Raw genomic sequence first — 20816 nt, 5'->3', positions numbered from 1 at the left:
CCAAGGAGAATCCCCCCATAACTGAGAGTGGGCCAAGAGGTGGCCTGGCTTTGTGGTTGAGGCCACAGGCCATACATCCTCACTCCCGTGCTCTTACCTGTGCTTCTCCATTACAAAAACAATCAAGTCTTCCACTGGCAGTCATGCTGTGAACATGCAAACCATGGCTTCTGATCCCTCTCTTTTCCCCAGGGCTCCCTCCAGCAGCTCACCGTGCACCCTGACCCCAGGACTCCCGAGGAGCTGTGCGACCCCGAAGAGTCCTCGGTGAGCTCCCCTACCATCCCACAGAGGGCCCTGCAACCCCAGCAGCTGGGGCCTGGGGAGGGCTGGATGCCCAGACAGTGGCGTGGAGTTTCTGAAACCTCTCATTTTGGCAAGTGCTGCCTCAAGTCCTATTTTGGGCTTTTGGCGTGATTTCACTTTTTAAAGAGCGTCAGCCATCTCTGGTGCGGGGAGCTGTGTTTCTTATAAGGTGTCAGGATCCTCCATGGCTGTGGCCGTCAATGGCCTGCTTTCCTGCCTTCTTGCCAAGAAATGGTGTCAGGATTCTAAAATCAAAGTTAAAACTGAGATATTCTGGGAGTAAAGTCCCATAAAAAACGATCCTCAACTTTGCTTTTATGCTTGGCAAATGATTTCGTTCCTAAGCTGGTGGGCAGGAAAAAAAAAAGATGACTCCTTCCTCCTTCCCTCCTTCCCTTCCTCTAAGGATTGACTGAGCACCTGCTGGGTGACAGCCCTGGGTAGGTGCTGGAGATAAAGGGATAACTGGGAACTGTTTAATAAGCTGCTCATATGCACTTCCATACCAAAATACAGTGGCAGAGCGCAGTGTGATGGGAACACGGGGAGATCCTCAAACCCAAACTCAACGTGTCAGGTGGGAGCAGGAAGAGGAAAGAGGCGGAACTTGAAACAAGTTAGGGAGCAGGTGATGCCTGAACAATGGCAAGGGTGAGGCCTCCCAGGGAGAAGGGGTCCCAGGATGCAGTCAGAGGCGAGCAGAAGGTAGCACATTCCTACAATTCCTGTTGCTCTTTGGGTGGCGTCAACCCTGCAACAGAACATAAATTGATCTCGTTAACTTTATGAAAAACAAAATGCTGTGGATTCTGTTGGAAAGCCCCTGAGAAGTGGCATTTGGGCCCGTGAGAATGCCTGTGTTCCATGGGCCAGTGGTCCCAGCCTGACAGTCATGTGATGCTGATTAGTGTAGTCTCGTGTTCGTCTCTGCATTACCAGTAATACTGAAAAAGTAGAAACAACCCAAGGGTCCAAGAACAAAGGACTGGTCACAAAATCACAGCACTCGGGCTCCTTGTCTGCCTTTAGGAGGCTAATTAGAAAGATTAGGTAACGCTAGGAAGTCATGATTCGGCTGTAATGGTTCCCAGCGCAAGATTCTAATGACAGCCTCACAAAGGTTGGGAGAGTGGTGGGGACCTGGATAGAATGAAAGACCGTATGTTAGAGTGTAAAATGATTGTGTATTTTGTTTGAGCAATAAAATGTGGAAAGAAATATAATGAACAACCAGGCTGGGTGCAGTAGCTCACGCCTGTAATCCCAGCACTTTGGGAGGCCGAGGTGGGTGGATCACTTGTGGTCAGGAGTTCGAGACCAGCCTGGCCAACATGGTGAAACCCCATCTCTACTAAAAATACAAAAATTAGCCAGGTGTGGTGGTGCGTGCCTGTAATCCCAGCTACTCGGGAGGCTGAGGCAGGCGAATCATTTGAACCCAGGAGGCAGAGTTTGCAGTGAGCCGAGATTGCACCACTGCATTCCAGCCTGGGTGACAGAGTAAGAGGGACCCTGTCTCAAAAAAATAAAATAATAAAATAAATAAATAAAACAAATAACCAACCATGCACACTGCACACCCGCTGTCTCCTTAACCCCACTCTGTCTCTGATAGACACACACACACATACACACACAGTTCCTCTGTAGGAGAGTCGGTTTGTCAGTTTCTGTGACTTTCCCAGTTGTCCAACTCTTATGGGCCCTGCCCACTCTGCCCAGTATGTGGCACAGTTTGTCTCCACACAGGCATCTGGAGAGACCAGTGGGCTGCAGGAGGCAGACGGAGTAGCTGAGATCTTAGAAGCCGTCACCTACACTCAAGCCCCGGTGAGTACTGGGATGCTGTGCCATGTGATCTTGGTCAGCTTTTAGCAGGCTGAGAATTACTAGAGGGACCCCAGAGCCCTGGGTCTGACCTCTTTGTTTTCAGACCTGTGAGCTTAATCGTTGACTCATCTGGGAAGGTCAGGAAAGCCAACCAATGGGCACTTTGCAAAACACCAGCTCCCTCAGTGCCACCCTGCGTTCGTGACCATCAGAGGGCTGTCAAGGGCAAACGCTGTGCTCTATTGCTTTGGAACCTTGGGTAAAAAGCCTGTGGCCTTGGGTAACTTACTCAACCATTCTGAACCTCAACTCCTCTTCCAAGAATGGTGATTCTAATAGCCCTATCTCATAGGGTTGTTTCCAGGGTTAGATGATGAAGTACAGGGACAAGCCCCAGCCCAGCATCTGGCATAAGAGAAACGGCCCTGAACGATGGCTCTTGTTACATTTGCTCAGGGCTCCAGCTGTGAAAGCACAGTCAGGACCCTAGTCTTGTGAGTCACAGAGTCCTCCAGGGAGCTCATTTCTGACGCATGGGAAAGGCAATCCTAACTTCCAGTGTCCTAGACCTCTTCCCTCCTGGGGATGCACCCTGTGGCTGAGACGTGGAAGTGGTTTTGAAAGCACTGAGTCAGACTGTGGGGACTATGGGGACACCCAGGAGCCTGTTTTTAATGAAAACAGCAAGCAGCAGCGGAGTCACTAAATACAGCAGAGCTTCAGCCGTCTCTTTGCCTGGTTGGGCTACTTTGTAAACTCATCTCTAATAGAAATCAGGGAAATGGAAATAAGGCAGTGGCTGGAGATTACAGACCTTGGGCAGCAGCAGGGCTGTGGATGCAGCAGAGCTGTGGATGCAGCAGAATAGAACTAGAGTCTGTTAGCACTGGAAGGACCTAAAAGTCCTTCTGTACATCTCTTTCTGTACAGAGGTGTACAGAAAACTGCCCTTTGTATACAAACTGAGCAAACCAAGGCCCAGAGAGGGGAAGACACTGACTCAAGGGTGTGTGGGCAGGACTGGGTTAACAGCATGAGTCTCCTGATGACCATCCATGGGGTCATGGCCCGGGTAGTATTGCAAAAGTCCATCCCCAGGATGGCAGCCAACTCTTGGCCAGCTGGGATGAAGGAAGTCAAGGGTCCAAGTTGCTTGCCTACCTAGTGATTGGGGAGGGCAACTGCTTTGGGTGGTGTGGCTATCCTGTGTGCCCATCAGCCCTTGGCCATCCCACTGGCATGTCCCAACGTGGGGCAGCAGGGCACAGAGTGGCCTTCACATCTGATGCTGCCCTGTGCACCAGTTCACAATTCACAGTGAGGCCAACTTGGGCAGAGGTGCCACAGCCCAAGGTGGCCCTGAGAGAGGGACAGGAAAGGAGAGTGGGGTTTGAGCCTGAGGTGATCACCTCAGCATAGGGAGAGGAGTAAGGCAGAGAAGCTTGGGATGGGGCACCGGAGCTGGGCAACTTTGGACAGAGGTAGAGAAGTGGGAGGGGAAGGAAGAGAATTGGCATTTCTTGATACCACTGTGTACTTGGTGCTACTGTATACATGATTTCACTTTTGTTTCTTGCCACCCTGAAGGTAGGTAGCATCAGCCCCATTGTGCAGATTCAGAAATGAATGCCCAGGAGGTGGGGTGGCTCTGCCAGGGTCACAGGGTAGTGAAGTCAGGACTCAAGCCAGGCCCCACTGACTCCCCAGCCTTGGACCCTCCCCAGGACCATGGCACTGCAGGCACTGGGGCAGATGTGGGGCACGTGTCAGCTAAGGGGGGCTATGAAATCAATCCCCAGACTCTCTGGAAAAGTGAAAAAGAAAAAGTTGTTGGTGATTTGATGGACTTGGTGGCCTCTGGGGAACCTCAAACACTTTCTTTCCATGCTTCCCCAGCCCCACTTTTCTCAGTGGTTTTATGGGAACTGGTGCAAATCAGAGTTCCACCAAGCGTGAATCCCAGCTCTGCCACTTACTGACTCTTGACCTTGAGCAAGTGACTTAAGCTCTCCAAGGCTCAGTTTCCTCCTTGGTTACAATACAGCGGACCTGCCTCACAGGGTTAGTGTGAGAATTAGACGAATTGCCCTGTGCAAAATGCTTGGACAGTGTGTTGTTGCTACTGTTGACCAATGAAACCCATTGGTTGTGAGGATTAAGGGAGGTGATGTGATGTGTCAGAGAGCAGCTCAGGGCTGGACTCAGCACCGCGCATAGTGCAGATGCCTTGTTCCCCTTGGGGCCTCCTGGTTGGCCGGTGGCTGGGGCTGACAGGCATGCCAAACCCCCGTGGCTGCCTTCAGTTATTAAGGGGATTCCCCTGGGCTGTGCCTCGAGGCCTGGCGGTCCTGACTTAACCTGTCTGTTCCTGATGGTCAGAATGCCTTCCCTGTGCGCCCGTCTGTCTGCGCCACAGTTCACGCGCTTCCGTGTGCTTCCATTTCCTTTAGTCTCATTTGCAGGGAGGTGTTTGGAGTCTCTTCTACATAGGAGGGCACTGAGGTCATGGAGATGATTGCTGGAGGCCACCCAGCCTGAAGGTGGCAGAGCCAGGTCTCCAGCCCAGGGTCCAGAGTGCACTCAGTCATGCCACCCCTGAGCTGGGGACTTCCCCCTTTTAACATCTCCTGGAAGGGCTTTATGGCTTTTTTCAGCCGCCACCCTCTAGGACGGGGAATTTCCCTCTTCAGCTCAGACAGTCCCCCCCTCCCTTGTCTGTCTGGCTTCTTTCTTGGAATGAATATCACTTCCCCATCCTCAGCCTTTCCAGCCTGCCACCCTTTGAGACATGAGCCATCGCCAGTGAACTGAATTGCAGACTTTCTGAGTGGACAGGGACTAGAAAGTCCGCCCCTCCTTGCTCTCTTTCCCATTTAGGGTCGGGGTCCTTGCTATCCAATTCTTTGCATTTTCAGAAAGTTCTATGCTGTTGGAATGAACATCCCTATGGTTCTCAGCCCTGGCTGTGCATCAGGGTCATTTGTTGTAAGTGTGTGTCGGGGGTGGGGGTGGCATGGGGGTTTGAGGAGGCACTGTGGGTGGGGCTTGGTCTTTAAAAGCAGATTCTTGCCTGGGCTGCAGACCTGGATGTTCAACTTCAGTAGATCTGGAGTGAAAGATCCCTAGAATCTGTATTGACAAAAAGCTCCGCAGGTGATTCTGGTCCTCAGCCAGGGCCTCTTTCCCAACCACACCCAGATGCTCACAGTTCTCTGGACAGACCAAGCACTTTCTCTCCTCCATGGCGCCTTAGTTCCTGCGGTTCTGTTTGCCTGGAGGGCCCCTCCCAGCTCCTCTTTCTGCGTGGCAAGTTCCTACTTAGCCTTCAGGCTCCAGTCCACATCCTCTCCTTGGAGGCCATTGTTTAGCTAAGCCCCCTCCTCCCTCTTGGCTCTCACTCCCGCCATCCCATGCATCACACCGAATCGTGGTTTGTTGCGTCTGGTCTAGGTCTGGGGCTTCTCCATTGCCTGACAACTTGAGGACAGACATTCTGTCTTAGTTATTCATTTCTGTGTCCCCAGGGCTCAGCCAAAGACCTGGCACACAGTAGGGCCTCTGGAAATATGAGCAGAATGAGTAAATCTGATTGTGTGTACGTGAGCCTGGGCTCAGCAAATTGCAACACTTTTAATAACAGTTCTTTGGACTTGAGATTCCTATTTTGTCACAGGCCACACTGGATCCCCATCCACGTTGACCTCTGAAAACCAAAGCTACCTACTTGAGGCAGGTCCTGTGACCCTCACTCCTGAGGGTCAGCTCACCAGAACCATGCCCTGTCCTTGCAGGGGGCTTGGGATGCCTTGTTGGGAGTTTGACAAAAGAAGTTTTTGACTGATGGGATGGATTCCAACTTCAGCCACCCTGAGTTACAGAGCTCAACCCCCATCCCGTTGTCTTCCTGTGTTTCCCGAACCCTCACCTGCCCTGCCTGCCTCATCCCAAAGCCCAAATGCCTTATAGAGCACCTTTGCTACCAGCCACCAGCAGCCTCATTCCAGACTAGAGATGAGCATTCAGGGGCTTGAGCATTGGTTCCTGAACCAGTGATGGAGTGGCTTTTGCCTTGATCCCTCACAGGGAGAGGAGAGAAACCTCCTGGGTAGGGGTCTTTATCTACCCTGCTAGATGAACATCCATCTGGGTGAAATGGGGACATCCCACCTGGTCTTGTTCACAACCTTCCCTGAGGAGGTACCTGCTCTGTGCTCCTACTGCTGCCCTGGTTCCTGCCTTGTGGACTTCTTTAGCGCCACCTCCCAGTCACCTGGCATAAGCTCAGCTCCCCTAGTCCATGATCACACTGCCACCAGCGAGGACTCTCTAAAACACACAGCTGCCCCCACCACTTCCTCACCCAATGCTTCCCAGTGGCTGTCTGTGACCCTTGGGTTCAAGCCCATTCTTCTCCCCATAGAACCAGACCCTCCCTCTCCCTGCCTCCCTGGGCTCTGTTCCACTGCTTCCCTCCTCAAGCCCTGGGCTCTTGCCACGCTCAAGTTGCCAGGCCCTGACTTCCATCAACCCTCCACCCCTGTGCTCTGAAACCCTGCTCATTCTCCAAGGCCCAACTCCTTAAAGCCTTTCCTCCCACCTCCACCCTGAAGATTTTACAGTACAGTAGAATCCATGGTGATTGTCTCTGGGTGTTAGGACTCAAGGTGATTTCTCTTTTTGCTCATCTGCACTTACAGTGTTTTCAGTAATGAATATGGAATATTTCTGTACTAAACATAAAGGTGTGCTTATCCCTTCCATGCATTTTCTATTTCCTGCCTTCAAGTAGTTCTTTATTGTCCTCATTTTTACAGAGGAGGAAGCTGAGGCTCAGTGAAGGTCCATGACTTGCCCAACATAACTGAGCTTATAAGTGGAGAGCTGGGATTTGATCCAGGTCTGACTGTAAGAACTGAACTATTACATTCTAAATTATGGAGCTTCTAAGAATCCTCCTTGTTCCATGGACCAGAAATTTATTGATTTACTAGATTCTGAATTAAGGAAACAACTTTCTGTTATTAGTCAGGATAGGTAAGTGATGCTGCAGTAACAAATTAACCTTAAAATCTTAGTGCTTTACAAAACAAAGATTGGTTTCTTGTTCATACCACGAGTTCAACACTGATCCACAGGATTCTTCCATGCATCCCCAGCCCCTTGAGCTTAGAAGGTGATGAGGCTATCTGAATGCTGACGGGCCCTGGGTCCCGTGAGCTGCTGCTTGGGTCCAGGGGTGATGTCGTGACTTTCAGAGCCCATGCCAGGATTTCTGCCTAGATCACTGAAGCACTCTGTGTTTCTGTTGGGTTTTTGTTTGTTTGTTTTTCTCTAGTTGGTAACGTTGGTTGAGACACTGACTGGCTTTGGGAAAAATATGTAGATGCTGAAGTTTCCTTGGAAGGAACCATACCCATCTTTCATTTTCATAGGTGTTTATGATTAGTGCACATCTGGCATCGAATTTATATGCAGTTTATTGAGTGCAGCCTGGTTCATTCATTTGTTCACTAATTCATTTAATCATTCCCTCATCTAACAGATCTTTAATGGGCACCTCCTCTGGCTGATCTGGGATTTGGGAATCATGGAAATATGATCCCTGTGCTCAGAGAGTTTTGGCTGAGATGAATAGTCTGACTGTCAACTGAACAGAATCTAATGACCTCTAGTAGGCACCTCTTTCAGGCCCTGGGAGGTACAGCCATTGCCCAGGTAGACACCAAGCGGAGCCAAGCTTTCCCCTTGGTTTATTCAGCATCTTGTGGCTATATTATTTTCTCCAATGATATTCACTGTCACTTCTTCTGCTTTACTGCCAAGTACATCATTTTGCATCTCATTTTTCCTCCCTTCAGCCCAAAGAAGCAAAAGTTGAACCCATAAACACACCTCCAACTCCATCCTCCCCCTTTGAGGACATGGAACTTTCCGGTGAACCTGTACCTGAGGGGACCCCGGAAACCACCAACATGAGCATCATCCAGCACAGCAGCCCCGAACAAGGCAAGTCCGGATGCACATGCCTACATAGTGGCCTTTTATTGGGTGATTACTATGTGTCCAGCCGGGGCCACATATGTAACATACAGAATCTCATTTAACCTTCCCCTCAACCCTTTAAGAAAGGGTGAGAACCACCCTCATTTTACAGGCAAGATGAGGAAATTGAGCCACAGAGAAGTTAAGTAACCCAGCCAGGAGCAAACGGCTTGTGGATGGCAGAGCTGGCATTTGATCTCAGATAGCAGAGCTTCTAACCCCCAGATCTGGAGCTTCTGACTCCCAGACTCTACCCCTTCTGGGGTTTAACAGAAAAGTTTGTAATAATCCTTGCTGTTTGTTGAATACCTACGGTGTGCCAAGTGTTTGGATATTTTGTCTCCAACACTGACAGCATACCGCCTACTCAATAGCACTAGCCACTATTTTATAGGTGGAAAAACCAACACTTGGAAAAGCTAAGTCCAGAGTCCCAACCCTTTCTGACTTTTGCCACAAACTCCCCAACTCTCAGAGGATCAGCTAAACTCCTGTGTGGCACAAGTGAGAAACTGATGGCCAGAGAGGGGCTGGTTACTCAGCAAGGCAGCAGCAGTCCCTAGGAGAAGAGCTGGTCCCCTGGCTGCCCATCCAGGGTTCTGGCCCCTGTCTCTTGTCCCCCTACCCATGCGGAGGAGCACTGGCAAAAGCCCAGGCATCAAACACTATCCCCAAGCACTAGCTTGGCATATGCCCAAGCCCTGAGATCGCTTGTGGTTACTGTCATTTCTCAGAGGGGCCGTCACTTCAGACTGAAGATGTAAGTACACGGTCATTCCTGGCAGCACTGTTCTCAGGAACAAAAACAACCCAAACTGCCCACAGTAGGGATTGGTCGAGCAAATTCTATTTCATTCATACATACAGCCCTGACATTGGTGATACAGATCTGATTTAATGACCCAGGGACATGCTCGTGGTATAGTCCACCAAAAAAGCAAATTCCAAAACTATGTGTCTATGACCCTAATTTTGAATATGTTATTTATATCTATTTACATATAGCTATGTAGAGTGATGTGTGTATGTATTAGATACATCACATATTAGACGTAATATTCATCAAAATGTTATAAGCAGTTATCTCTGAGTGGTAGGATTATGGATGGTTTTTACTTTCTTTATTGTACTTCTGTATTTTATTAATACAAGTCTTCTACAATAATATGTATCACTATTCTTTTTGGTTCGGTCATCAGTTAATGAGTGTTATTTTAACAACTAAATTTGGGGAGTCTGTGGGTCAGAGAAGGTATAGAGAACTGGAGAGAAAACATTGTAGGATAATTTAATAACGTCATGACAGAGCCAAGGAGGCTGGGTGTTGCTGTGGAAATACTGCCTGCTGGGGAGAGTCAGACAGCTTGGAAGGAGGCCCTGCCTAGCTCCCTATTTGCTGTCGGCCTGGGGCAAGTTGCTGATCAGTTTCCAAGCTTCAGATTCCTTAGCCATCCTCTGGGAGCGTGAACAATCCCCGCTACCGGGTGGATGAGAGGGCTGAATCTGGCCGCGGTTGTGGAAGTGGTTTCTGAATTGCGAATGCTTTTCTCAGGGGTGGAATTAGGATCTCTGAGCAAGGGGGTAAGGCGAAGGGGCTGGGGCGAGGACTTTCCTAGACTGAGGAGATGAGGTCCACGTGGGGACTGGGCTCTAATCCCAATGCAGCTCGCCTGTTCCCGGTATCAGCCACACTCAGTCGAAAGCAACGGAGCTAGCCAAATTGTCCTTTTCTTCTTGATGTGTAGACAGCCCGGACGGTGGGAGAAAGCCCTGGCTAAGCAAAGCCCCTAATATTTGCATTCGGAGCTTCCCTGACGCCATTTTGGCCCGTGGAAGGGGCCACCCCACCTCCTTCGTCCCAGGGGTCAGGCGGTGGAGACCAGGCAATCGGCTGCTTGCACGGCACCCCCTGGTGGTCAGAGCGGGGAGGACGAGCGTGCTCGACCACGCTTCCATCACAGGATGGGACAGGAGTGGGTAGCAGGGCAGAGTCCTTTGGAGGATTTCACACCTCCCCCAGAGTTATTGTGACCATGGGACCTGCGTGAGCACAGCGTGTGTGGGAAGGGCCTGGCCCGGGGACAGGCTGACCTGGCTTCAGGGCCCTTCCCAGCCTCAGTCTCATTCCCAGGGTTAATAATACTGAGGTGTTAATGTGTGGGTCCGGCAGGACACACCTGTTACAGGGTGATAGTGGGATCTGCCCACCTGCAGGAAGGTGGTGGGAGGGGTCCCGGTGGGCAGGACAGGTGGGCCAGCAGGAGGGTTGCATGGGACAATCTTGGCATTGGCCCAGCCATAATAGGCATGCAGTTATGGTAGCGCATTTTTTTTTTTTTTTTTGAGACAGGGTCTTGCTCTGTCACCCAGACTGGAGTGCAGTGGCACAATCATGGCTCACTGCAGCCTTAACCTCCCAGACATGAGCTCCCTCCTCAGGCTCCTGAGCAGCTGGGTCTACAGCCACATGCCACAATGCCTGGCTAATTTTTTTTTTTTATTTTAGTAGAGATGGGGTCTCGCTATGTTGCCAAGGCTGGTCTTGAACTCCTGAGCTCAAATGATCCTCCTGCCTCAGCCTCCCAAAATACTGGGATTACAGGCATGAGCCACCATGCCTGGCCAATGAATAATTTTCTTTGTTTCAAAATTCCGTTTGCTTCTTCTTCTTCTTCTTTTTTTTTTTTTTTGAGATGGAATCTCACTCTGTTACCCAGGCTGGAGTGCAGTGGTGCAATCTCAGGTCTACAACCTCTGCCCACTGCAACCTCTGCCTCCTGGGTTCAAGTGATTCTCCTGCCTCGGCCTCCCAAGTAGCTGGGATTACAGGCATGTGCTATCACACCTGGCTAATTTTTGTATTTTCAGTAGAGATGGGATTTCTCCGTGTTGCTCAGGCTGGTCTCGAACTCCTGACCTCAAGTGATCTGCCCACCTCGGCCTCCGATTCCAGGCTGCTTTTTAAATTGCAAAGGAAATATATGCATGTGGGAACGATTAAATTAATGCTCGGTTGTATAAACCGGAAAAATAATAGTTTCCTCTTCTTAAACTCCTATCTTCTGGAAAATATCAGTACTAAACACTGTGGTTTAGCCAAGTATATAAATATATAAGCACATACATATACATATATATGTATATATTATATACGTCATATAGTAATCATTACATAACATGAATATTATATATATAATAATGATAAGACATCTATACTCATTCTATTTTACACACATAAAACCATATCAACAATGAACATTTGTCAATTGCTTACTATATGCCAGGGGCTGTCCTCAATGCTTTATTTGCATTAGCTTACTTAGTTCTTGTGACACATAGTACTCAAAGCAACCCTATGAGGTAGGAATTATTGTAATTCCCCATTTCTAGATAAGGAACATGAGGCAGAGGTTGAGCGACTTGCCTGCAGGTGGTGCCAGAGCTTGGAATGAAAACCACACATGCCTTGCCATGTATGTTGTTCTGCAACTTGTTTTTTTTTTTTTTCTGCCACTTGACTCTGTGTCATGGTATCTGAACATCTTTCCAAGTTAGTTGGTAAAGAGATACCTCGTTCTTTTCCAAAACTGCAAAATGTAGTTATTGATAGCAGAATGCCTGCTTCCTGTAGGGTCTGGTGAGATCCTGAATGACACACTGGAGGGGATTCATTCTGTGGATGGTGACCCCATTACTGACAGCGGCTCAGGGTCTGGGGCCTTCCTTGACATAGCTGAAGAAAAGGTGAGTAGATGGTAAATTTCATTTGATTAGTCAGTAATAGACTTGTTTGCTTATTTCAAACTTGATGATGATTTTATTGGGCACCAGAGAGAACCACAGGATTTTGGTTGAACAGCATCAAGATTGCTTCTGTCCTCATGGTACAGAGGAGATCAGAGTCCCAGGGCCACAGAGGCTCTCCAGGGATGCACAGAACTGGTGGGGGATATGCGGTGCAAGCTTGTCCTCACACTTGACTGTGACGAGTGTCCAGGCCTCACCAGTGCACTCCCGCCCTCCTGCTCAGTTGTGAAGACACATAGCTTTATCAACCCTCTGAGTCCCCTTCAAGACAGAATCAGATTAACTGCAGGTGCATTCATGCTATTGTTTGGTAATTGGCTTTTACACCTGCGAAGCCAGTTTTGAAATGCTGAGCTCCCTAGGGTGCAAAATTAAAGCATAAATAGTTTTCTCACAATGGCTCCTGCTGAAAACCCACAATGCCAGCTCATTCCTTCCCTTCTCCTGGGATGAAAACTTCAGACAGTTCTCACAGCTCTCTCAGTCACTATCTGGTAACAGTCAATTTTCACAGATATTTAAAAGTCAAGCCCAGCATAATATCAAAAATTCAACAAAATTACAAGCACAGTTTCCCCACTTCTACACTCAGGCCTGCTGTAGACTAGGAACCTGCCAGGAAAGGGAAGCATGGTTAGGGGTTTCCTCTCTATTTTCTTTCTTCTTTCTCCTCCTTATCCTCATGACCTCCCCATCCTCTAGAGCTATTTTTAACATCTGCAGGGGCTGGCCCACCTGGAGAAATGGGCACAGTCATATTTGGCTGGTGAAATTGTGATCTGGGCTTTTGGTGTGGAAGATGCCTGATTGTTGGAACTCTCTCTTATGGGGGCTTTTGTGGTTCCTAGGAGGTCTTCCTGCAGGGGATCTAGGATCAAAATTCCATAGTTGGCCTTGTAACTTCTGCCCGGGCCTCCACCCCATACAGGGTGCCCGGATCTTCTGCGTGTCCCTTTGACTACAGCCCATTTCAGCCAGCAACCTTTGAAGAGATTTTATCTCGTCTATCTCCAGCAAAGCAACTGCAGGACAAATATCCCTCCCTTCTCCATCCCCCTCCTCTCCTCTCCCCTTTCTCTCTCACCTCCTCTTTCCCTCCTCTCCGCTTTTATTTTCTCCCCTCCTCTCCCCTTTCCTCCCCTCCCCTTCTCTTCCCACTTCCCTCCTCTTCTCGTTCTCCCTCACCTCCCCCTCCTCTCCTCTCCCTTTCCCCTCTCTTCCTTTGTCCCTCTCTCCCAACTCTGAATCTAAACGGCTTCCTCTATTTTGTCACCCTGGAGAAAATCACACACCAGTCCCTGAGCCTCCCACATTCCAGGAAATACATGGAGCTCACCAAATACCCAGCTCACCAAATGGTTTGGAGTGAGGAGAGGGGAGGAGAAGAGCCACAGTACACTGGAAATTCTTTCCAAAGGAATTCTTGCTCTCCAGGCACCCATCCCCAAAATGAGTCCTGTGCAATTTCTTACACAGCCTGGAGGTAGGAGATGGGCAGGAGCTGGTAGAACGGGTGCCATTTCCTTGTCTTAGCATGGGGAGATTACCTGATGCCTGTGAACTTGCACTTGCCCTTTGGGGGTTTAGCTGACGCTGAGTCACAAAGAGTCTCATTTTAACATCCCAGGACCTCAACTTTCCTCTCACTGTTTTTTGGGACAGTAATTCTGCAAGGATTTATTATGTTTTATGAAAAAGGGGCTCTGTGGTCAAATGACTTTGGGAAAAGCTGTATTCTACATTCTTCTTTTTATAGATTCTGAGAAATCCTGCAGCAAGGAAATCTTTTTAACTTTGATTAGCCTAGTGTTTTTTGTAACCAAAAGAACCATATTTTTGCAATAGATAAGTAAACAAACATTGGGAAATGAAGATAGGACATATTTGCTGTCACCAGCTCCAAAGCTGCTCTCTCTTTCCATTTCCCCCATTGCTATGAAACCTTCAGAGAATCTGCCTGTGCATTCCCAAAGGAAACTGAGTCACAGGGAGAGAGAAGAAGCAGGAATGTCTCTGTCTCCCAGCCTAGAGAAGGCTGAGGAGGACAGAGGTGCTGCCTACACATTTCTGAAGCACTGTCATGGGCGAAGACATTGTCTAATGCCTTCTGGATGGGTATATGGGGAGGTCACAGGGAGGCAATGGGTCTCAGTAGAAGTATCTAGAGCTAGACCAGGCTGACTCAGGAGCAGTGATTTCCGTGTTAGTGGAGGTGCAAACACAGAATCACACACCAGACATAGGTGCCTAGGCGGTCTTTCCCATCCCTGGATTTATGAAATCATAGATGTGAAAGTCCTGGAGGGAAAGAAGCTACAGAAATGCAGGTGGCTGGAGGAGGCTAGGCAGTCTGTTCTCTCCAGCCACAGGCATGTTGATGGGAGCCCAGAGACATGGTCTCTTGTGATGCCTTTGTTTTCAGAATTTAGCAGCAACAGCCGTGGGGCTGGCCGAGGCGCCCATCAGCACTGCTGGAGAAGCAGAGGCCGGCAGTGTGCCCACCAGGGGACCGACCCTCTCTGTGTCCACCCAGAACCCAGAGGAAGGGGTCACTCCAGTAAGTAGCTCAGAGTGCAAGCTCCCCTTCACCTGTGTCTGGGTTTGGGGGTTGTGTTGGGTGGGAGCAGTCACTGGCTTTCCCTATCTGTCTGCGAAACACAGTGACAATCTCATGGGGCAGGTCTGTCGGAGTAAGCACTAAATAGCATTGACCCATTCAGTGGCGGTGTGCAGAGCGCTACACTGTGATGGGCACTAGGCCTGGTTTCAGGGATGGATAGTAAATAGGATAGACCTGATTCCTGAAGACAGCGTGGTAAGAGGGGCTGTGGTCAGTGGTAGGTGAAGCATAGGATGTTCTGGGAGCACTGAAAAAGGGTCCTAGAGCCCAGACTGGGGGGCACAGAAGTGCCCTCGGGAAAGGATGCTGAAAGCGGGCCTGAGAGGGTAAGTAGAAGTCGCCTAGCAGAGGGGGTGAAACAGATATTTCAGCAAGGTGGGCAGGCAGGAGCAAAGAACTGGAGCCTGAAGAAGGGCAGCATACCTGCAGGGTGAGGCGTGAGCCAGGGGTCAGGGAGAAGTGTCTGGAGAGGCTCTAAGGACACAGAGAAGATTAGCAGTAATAGGGGGTCACTGAAGGGTAAGAAACAAGGAATGGATGTAGTCAGATTAGAATTCCAGAAAGATCACCCTGACTACTGAGAGGAGAAAGGGTAGGGAAGCAAACTTGGAGAAAGAGGCCGGGCTTGGGGGCTGTGTTGGAGTTTGGGTGAGTGGTGGTGCCAGCCTGCTCTGGGGTGTGGCCAACAATGTCAGATCCTCGCAGAAGTCCCAGTAAGCAAGGGACTGAGAAACATCCGTTGAATTTGTCCATTCACAGTGAGTGGCCTTGGGGAGAGCAGCTTCAGGGCTGTCAGAGCGATGGAAGCCAGATGGCACTGGGCTAGGGAGAGAGTGGGACAGGGAGTGGTCCACGAGGGTAGACTACTGCTTCAAGAAGAAAGCTGTGGAGTCCGAGGACCTAGAGTTTTGTTTCAACACAGTGACTTAAGCAGCAGTAGAAGCTGCACTCTCTGATTAGGGGACAGAGCTTGGAAGGGCTACTGGTGAGCACATGCCCCTCGGGGTTGGCAGGGAGGGCTGATGGCACACCACACAGGTGGGATGCTGGGGTGGTCTCGCAGCTTGGGTGGTGTGAGGAAGCCAGGCCTGTGTATTTCTGTCTGATGTCTCACTGTGGGTTTCCAGGTGAGGTGAGGTCTTGGTGTACGGGTGCTGTGAGGGGCCCCGGCCATCTGTTCCTCACCACAGTGTGGTGGATCAGCATCAAGGGTCACTGATGTGGTTCCTGCTCACTTTCTATTCAGGGTCCAGATAATGAAGAGACTTTAGCAGCAACAGCAGCAGGGGAGGCCGAGGCACTCGCCAGCACACCTTGGGAAGCAGAGGCCAGTGGTGTGCCCCCGGGGGAGCCAGACCTCTCCATGTCCCCACAGAGCCTCGGGGAAGAGGCCGCTGTGGTAAGGATTGTGCGGTGCCCAGAGGTCGAGGTCATGGTGGGAGCAGCTCCTGGCCTTCTCAGAGTATGGGGCTCCTGCTCAGCAAACCCATGGGAGCCTGAGGCAGGGGGATCTCTGACCAAATACTCACTTGGGGGTGGAGTTTGCCAAGGCCTGGGTGAGTGTGATGAAGCCCCTGGAAGTCAGTGGGCAGCCGGGCTCTGGGGATGGGTGAGTTGGAGAGGTAGGGTATGTCCCAGGGCTGTGTGCAGGACCCTGCTGCCTCCACCCACAGGAGGCAGGAGCCAGAATGGAAGAGTGGCGGGCTCTTGGAGGGCGGTGGGGGTCAGGCTGCAGGCGGCAGGCCCCAGCAGGGGTCAGAGGTCATGACCAGGCCTTCCCAGCCCTCTTCTTGTGCAGCGCACAGACACTGTCCGGCTCCTGAAGGCAGGGCACATCATCCCAAGGCACTCAGCCAGTCTGTCCCTGTGCTGTCTCTACTGTGGGTGCCCTCAAGTTCTTCCAGCTCAGCTGACTCAAACGTGAACTCCTCCTTTCCATTCCTCCTATGTTCACACCTCAAATGAATGGGACCATCACCCTCCAGTCACCTAATCCAGAATTGTCTTCTCTCTTCCTTAAGTTCTACATCCCATCAAGCATCAAGTCTTGTTAACTTTTCTGCCCATACACATCGTGAATCGTCAGCTCTGTCCTTCTCCAGTGCTGGCCCCTGCACTGAGCTGCTGTGTCCCCAGCCCAGGCAATTGCTAAGGGCCCTGTCTGGCAGTTATATGGATTCTTTCAGTGAACAAAGTGGTCTTCTCCTTCTCCTTCTTCTTCCTCTTCCAGTTGTCCTTTCCTTTCTCCTCCTCCTCTTCTCCGCCTCCCCTCCCTTTCCGTGTCCTCCTCTTTCTTTAGTGTCTAGGCACTTATGACACATTGGGAAAGCCATGGATCCGATCCCAGTTCTACCAAGTCTTAGCTTAATAGAAACTAGAATTTGACCAGCAGGATTGTCTGAAAATAGAAGAGCTTTCTGTAGAGGTGGTGAGATCCTAGTTACTGGAGGTGTATAAGCTGTAAACCAAAGAGTATTTGAAACAAGTCTCAGTCAGTTTGGGAAGTTTATTTTGCCAGGGTTAAGGATGCACCCGTGACACAGCCTCAGGAGGTCCTGATGACATGTGCCCAAGGTGGTTGGGGCATAGCTTGGTTTTATGCATTTTAGGGAGACATGAGACCTCAATCAATATATGTAAGTTGTACATTGGTTCCGTCCAGAAAGGCGGGACAACTCAAAGTGGGGAGGGGGCTTCCATGTCATAGGTAGATAAGAGACAAACGGTTGCATTCTTCTGAGTTTCTGATTAGCCTTTCTAAAGGAAGCAATCAGATATGCATTTATCCGCAGAGCAGAGGGATGACCTTGAGTTCTGTCTGTCCTTTGTCTGTAAGGAATTTCTTTAAGGACAAATTGTGAGGGAGGTATGTACCTTTCTTATCTTAGTATGTATCTTTTAAAGGAATAGAATGGGAGGCAGGTTTGCCCTAAGCAATTTCCATTTTCATTTTTCCATCTGGCTTAGTGATTTTGGGGTCCTGAGATTTATTTTCCTTTCACATTCCCCCCTTTTCTTTTTAAAATCTTTTAGATAAAACATTTTAAAGAAAATGAGTCTCTAGTCTCAGGTTTTGTTGATTTCTTATGGCTAGGATGGTTTATTCCTAGACAGGTAAGTCCCATGTTATTAGGAAAGTTCATTTTTAGCAGGTTGTGAAGTCTCATGCATGCCCTACAAGAGAAAATAGGGGGAGGAAGGGAGAAAAACAACAAATAAAAAAAGAAGAACTATCCTGGAAAATTGATATAGGTCATATTACTCTGAGGTCCATACATCAGTAGGCAGGTATGAAAGTGGCTTATTATGTAAATAGGTCGCTGTTATTTTCCTCTGAAGTTTAAGTTGTCTAGCTTCAGTTTGCAGGGCTTTAAGAAAGCATGGCTTAATTTTACTGATTTCAAAAATGGGGAAAAAAAGGAAAGGAAGAAGAAAAAAAGTTGAAAACATTATTTTGGAGACTTGTAGCCAGGACAAATGTTAGAATTCAGTCCAAACTGTAGAAAATAATAAAAATTGAAAAACATTAGGCAAGATCAAAATCTAACAACAGATGTTCTATAGTTTATTTTAAAACATAATTTTCTCTTTCCAGTCTCATTTTCACTAAAGAAAAAATCATAGGACAATTTCATTTGCAAATTAAGTTTTAGTCTTATTATACTTGGCCTGAGTATTTGCATAAAGTCAGCAAGAATAGTTATTTGCCATATAGGCTCTTCTTCTTTTTTTTTTTTTTTTAATTGACTTTGCTGGAACTTTATTCCGTAAAGAATCTCAGATTTGACTTTAATGCCTTAAGGACAGCCCATGCCTGCAAATACCTGTATTAATTGGGTGAAGTCCTCACCTTGAGGTCTCAAGAAAACTTGGGGCTCCTGGGCCTGTCAGAAAGTGACATTCTTTACTTACCACAGGTCAGAGATTGTGTAGACAAGGTATGAGGCCAGCTTTCCTAAGGGACTTTTATTGGCTCTGTAAATCAACTTTGGTTCCTTAAAGGAGTCTGTATCTGATAGCATGCCACTCCAGTCAAAACCATGGTAAAATAACCAGTGTCTCCAGTTGTGCTCTGTTACAAAAGAAAACAGATTGTTATCACACTTACACAAATAACTATATTGTTGTAAGTTAAGAATACTCACAACTAATTACCAAATTTTTGGAGAGATCGCAAAATAGGATCACAGGTCGTTGTAAAATAAGTCATTCATTTAGCCAAAGTGATACCGCAAAGATTTCAAAAAAAAAAAAGGCAAAAATATTTATTCTTTGAGAGAGGAGATTGATTTCTCAAACAACCCTAATAAAAACAACAGAAGGCCAATTAAATTTGTTTTTCAAAATTTTTTAAACAATCTATAAAATTTTAATCATCTTGACCATAAGATATAATTTCCATAAGCCTTTTTATAACCTTTATAACCTTTATTAAGGAGTGGGTTAATGCTCCAAGAAAACCTTGTCAATCTGACACAGGGGCCCATATGCTGGTCTCGCATCAGCATGCCTTTGACATTAATGGTTAATTTACAGAGAAACTAAACTTACTTTATCTCTCAAAATCTGCCCTTATAATCTCATGTGCCCACCTCTTCCGCAATAGTCTTTGGACCTTGAGGAGTTGAATAGCTTTAATTTTTGGCCCTATGTCTCACGAACACAGTTTATTTTGGTTGACATCTTCTACCAGATCTGTAGGTGAGGCTTTAACTGCTGTCAGTGTTGAAGATTTAGCAGGACTTGGTGTCCTTCTTAAACCCAAGAATCAAAGCCCTGTAACTTAATGGCACAAGTACTTTAAAAGCACATACAGCAATGTAGAGCACCTGATACTGTTGCTGTTCCAGGCGCCACTATGTAACCTGCCATGATCCCTGGTGGAGTGAACAAATGGGGGCAAATGTGGAAATAAAAGACAGGAGACAAAAGAGTATATTTGGAAGAAGGGGTTGGGGGAACCCTGCCTCTAGTGGACAAGGGCCCTGAGCTTTACACAGCCCTCCATATTTATTAGGTAAAAGAGACAGTGAAAAGCGGGGTGGAAGAAGGGATCAACTGCTTAGTCCAGAGTAGGCTTGCAAGACTGCATTCCTCAAACAACAGACTCTAGATGTCACAGTAGATAACCTTGGCACCAGGGAGTGATTGCCTCCAGCAAACCTTCTGTCAGCAGAAGCAGTCGTGAGTTTGCTCACATCCTGCATTCATGATAAACAGTTTGCTGTTTGATCATCTAGTCTCCAGTGGAATGCTGAGTTGGTCACGTCCCATGGGCCTTCAGTTCCCTGCATGGAAAGTTATATGGATGTAATAACCTTAATTTAAAAATATATTCTTTTTGTTAATCTAGGTCTTTTCTAAGCAAACTAAAACTTAGTAATAATGACATAGGAATTATTTAGATAAAGTGTAAGATCCGTTTATTAGGCCAGTTACCCAAAGGCAAAAGAAAAGACCTTCTGCAGTGTGACTGCTGTTCCCTATGGGGAATATTATGTTGGAAGAAAATATTCCTTTTAGATCTCTAAGATGAAACATCTTTTAGTGTCACGCCACAACAGTTAGAACCAGAGGGAAAAAAAGTCTTACAGCAGCTGAAAATGAGTTGAAGGTTAGTTATTATTTCAGGCCTTTTAAAAGGGGAGAGAAAACAGAAAACAGCAAGGTGCAATAAAAGTCGAACTTTGCGTAAAAAAAATTATAATGCCTTGTACTTTATTAAGAGTAAAGCAATACCTTAAGAAAATTTTGTAGTTCAAACCAATTCTTTAGTGTATAAGTGTTTTTTTTTTTTTAATCAAAACCCAGTATCTGGAAAGACCATTTTAAATAATTTCCCTTTAATTGTAGACAGCTTGGTTATATGAAAGTTTTTTTTCATCGGTCTTCTTATTATGATGTAAACAGACCATTTCTGACATGCTTGGACTTTCTAGTTTTCCTGAGCATCCCTCTTTCTTAAAAAAACAGTCATTTTATTCTAGGACAAAATTTACCATAAAAGATCCTTTCTCACATAAAATTATTTTTCTTTAAGCTTTCTTACCCAAATTACCTCTTTATTTCTATAACTTTCTTTACATCTCTCTCATTTCCTGATTCCCTTCACCTTGTTTTATACATAACTTTTAAATAAGCTTTAAATGAGACAAAAAATTATTCACCTTTTTAAAAAAACACAGTTTTTTTAGAAAGAATGTTTTCTTAC

At 47.6% G+C, this 20816-nt stretch overlaps 1 protein-coding gene across 2 annotated transcripts in view; it reads left to right on the top strand.

The window, feature by feature from the left end:
* Positions 1–20816, top strand: part of COL15A1 (collagen type XV alpha 1 chain) — a 127150-nt gene that overhangs the window by 43981 nt on the left and 62353 nt on the right. For both annotated transcript variants that reach the window (XM_045373525.3, XM_065530284.2), the window contains 6 exons: positions 193–267; positions 2056–2136; positions 7995–8142; positions 11810–11922; positions 14408–14542; positions 15852–16004. In XM_045373525.3, coding sequence (XP_045229460.2) covers positions 193–267; positions 2056–2136; positions 7995–8142; positions 11810–11922; positions 14408–14542; positions 15852–16004 — 705 coding nt within the window. The remainder of the gene's footprint in view (positions 1–192; positions 268–2055; positions 2137–7994; positions 8143–11809; positions 11923–14407; positions 14543–15851; positions 16005–20816) is intronic.

The sequence above is a fragment of the Macaca fascicularis genome, chromosome 15 (assembly GCF_037993035.2).
Source record: "Macaca fascicularis isolate 582-1 chromosome 15, T2T-MFA8v1.1".
Classification (NCBI taxonomy): domain Eukaryota; kingdom Metazoa; phylum Chordata; class Mammalia; order Primates; family Cercopithecidae; genus Macaca; species Macaca fascicularis.
Note: the sequence above shows the minus strand (reverse complement) of the source record. Positions and strands in the feature narration are given on the sequence as shown.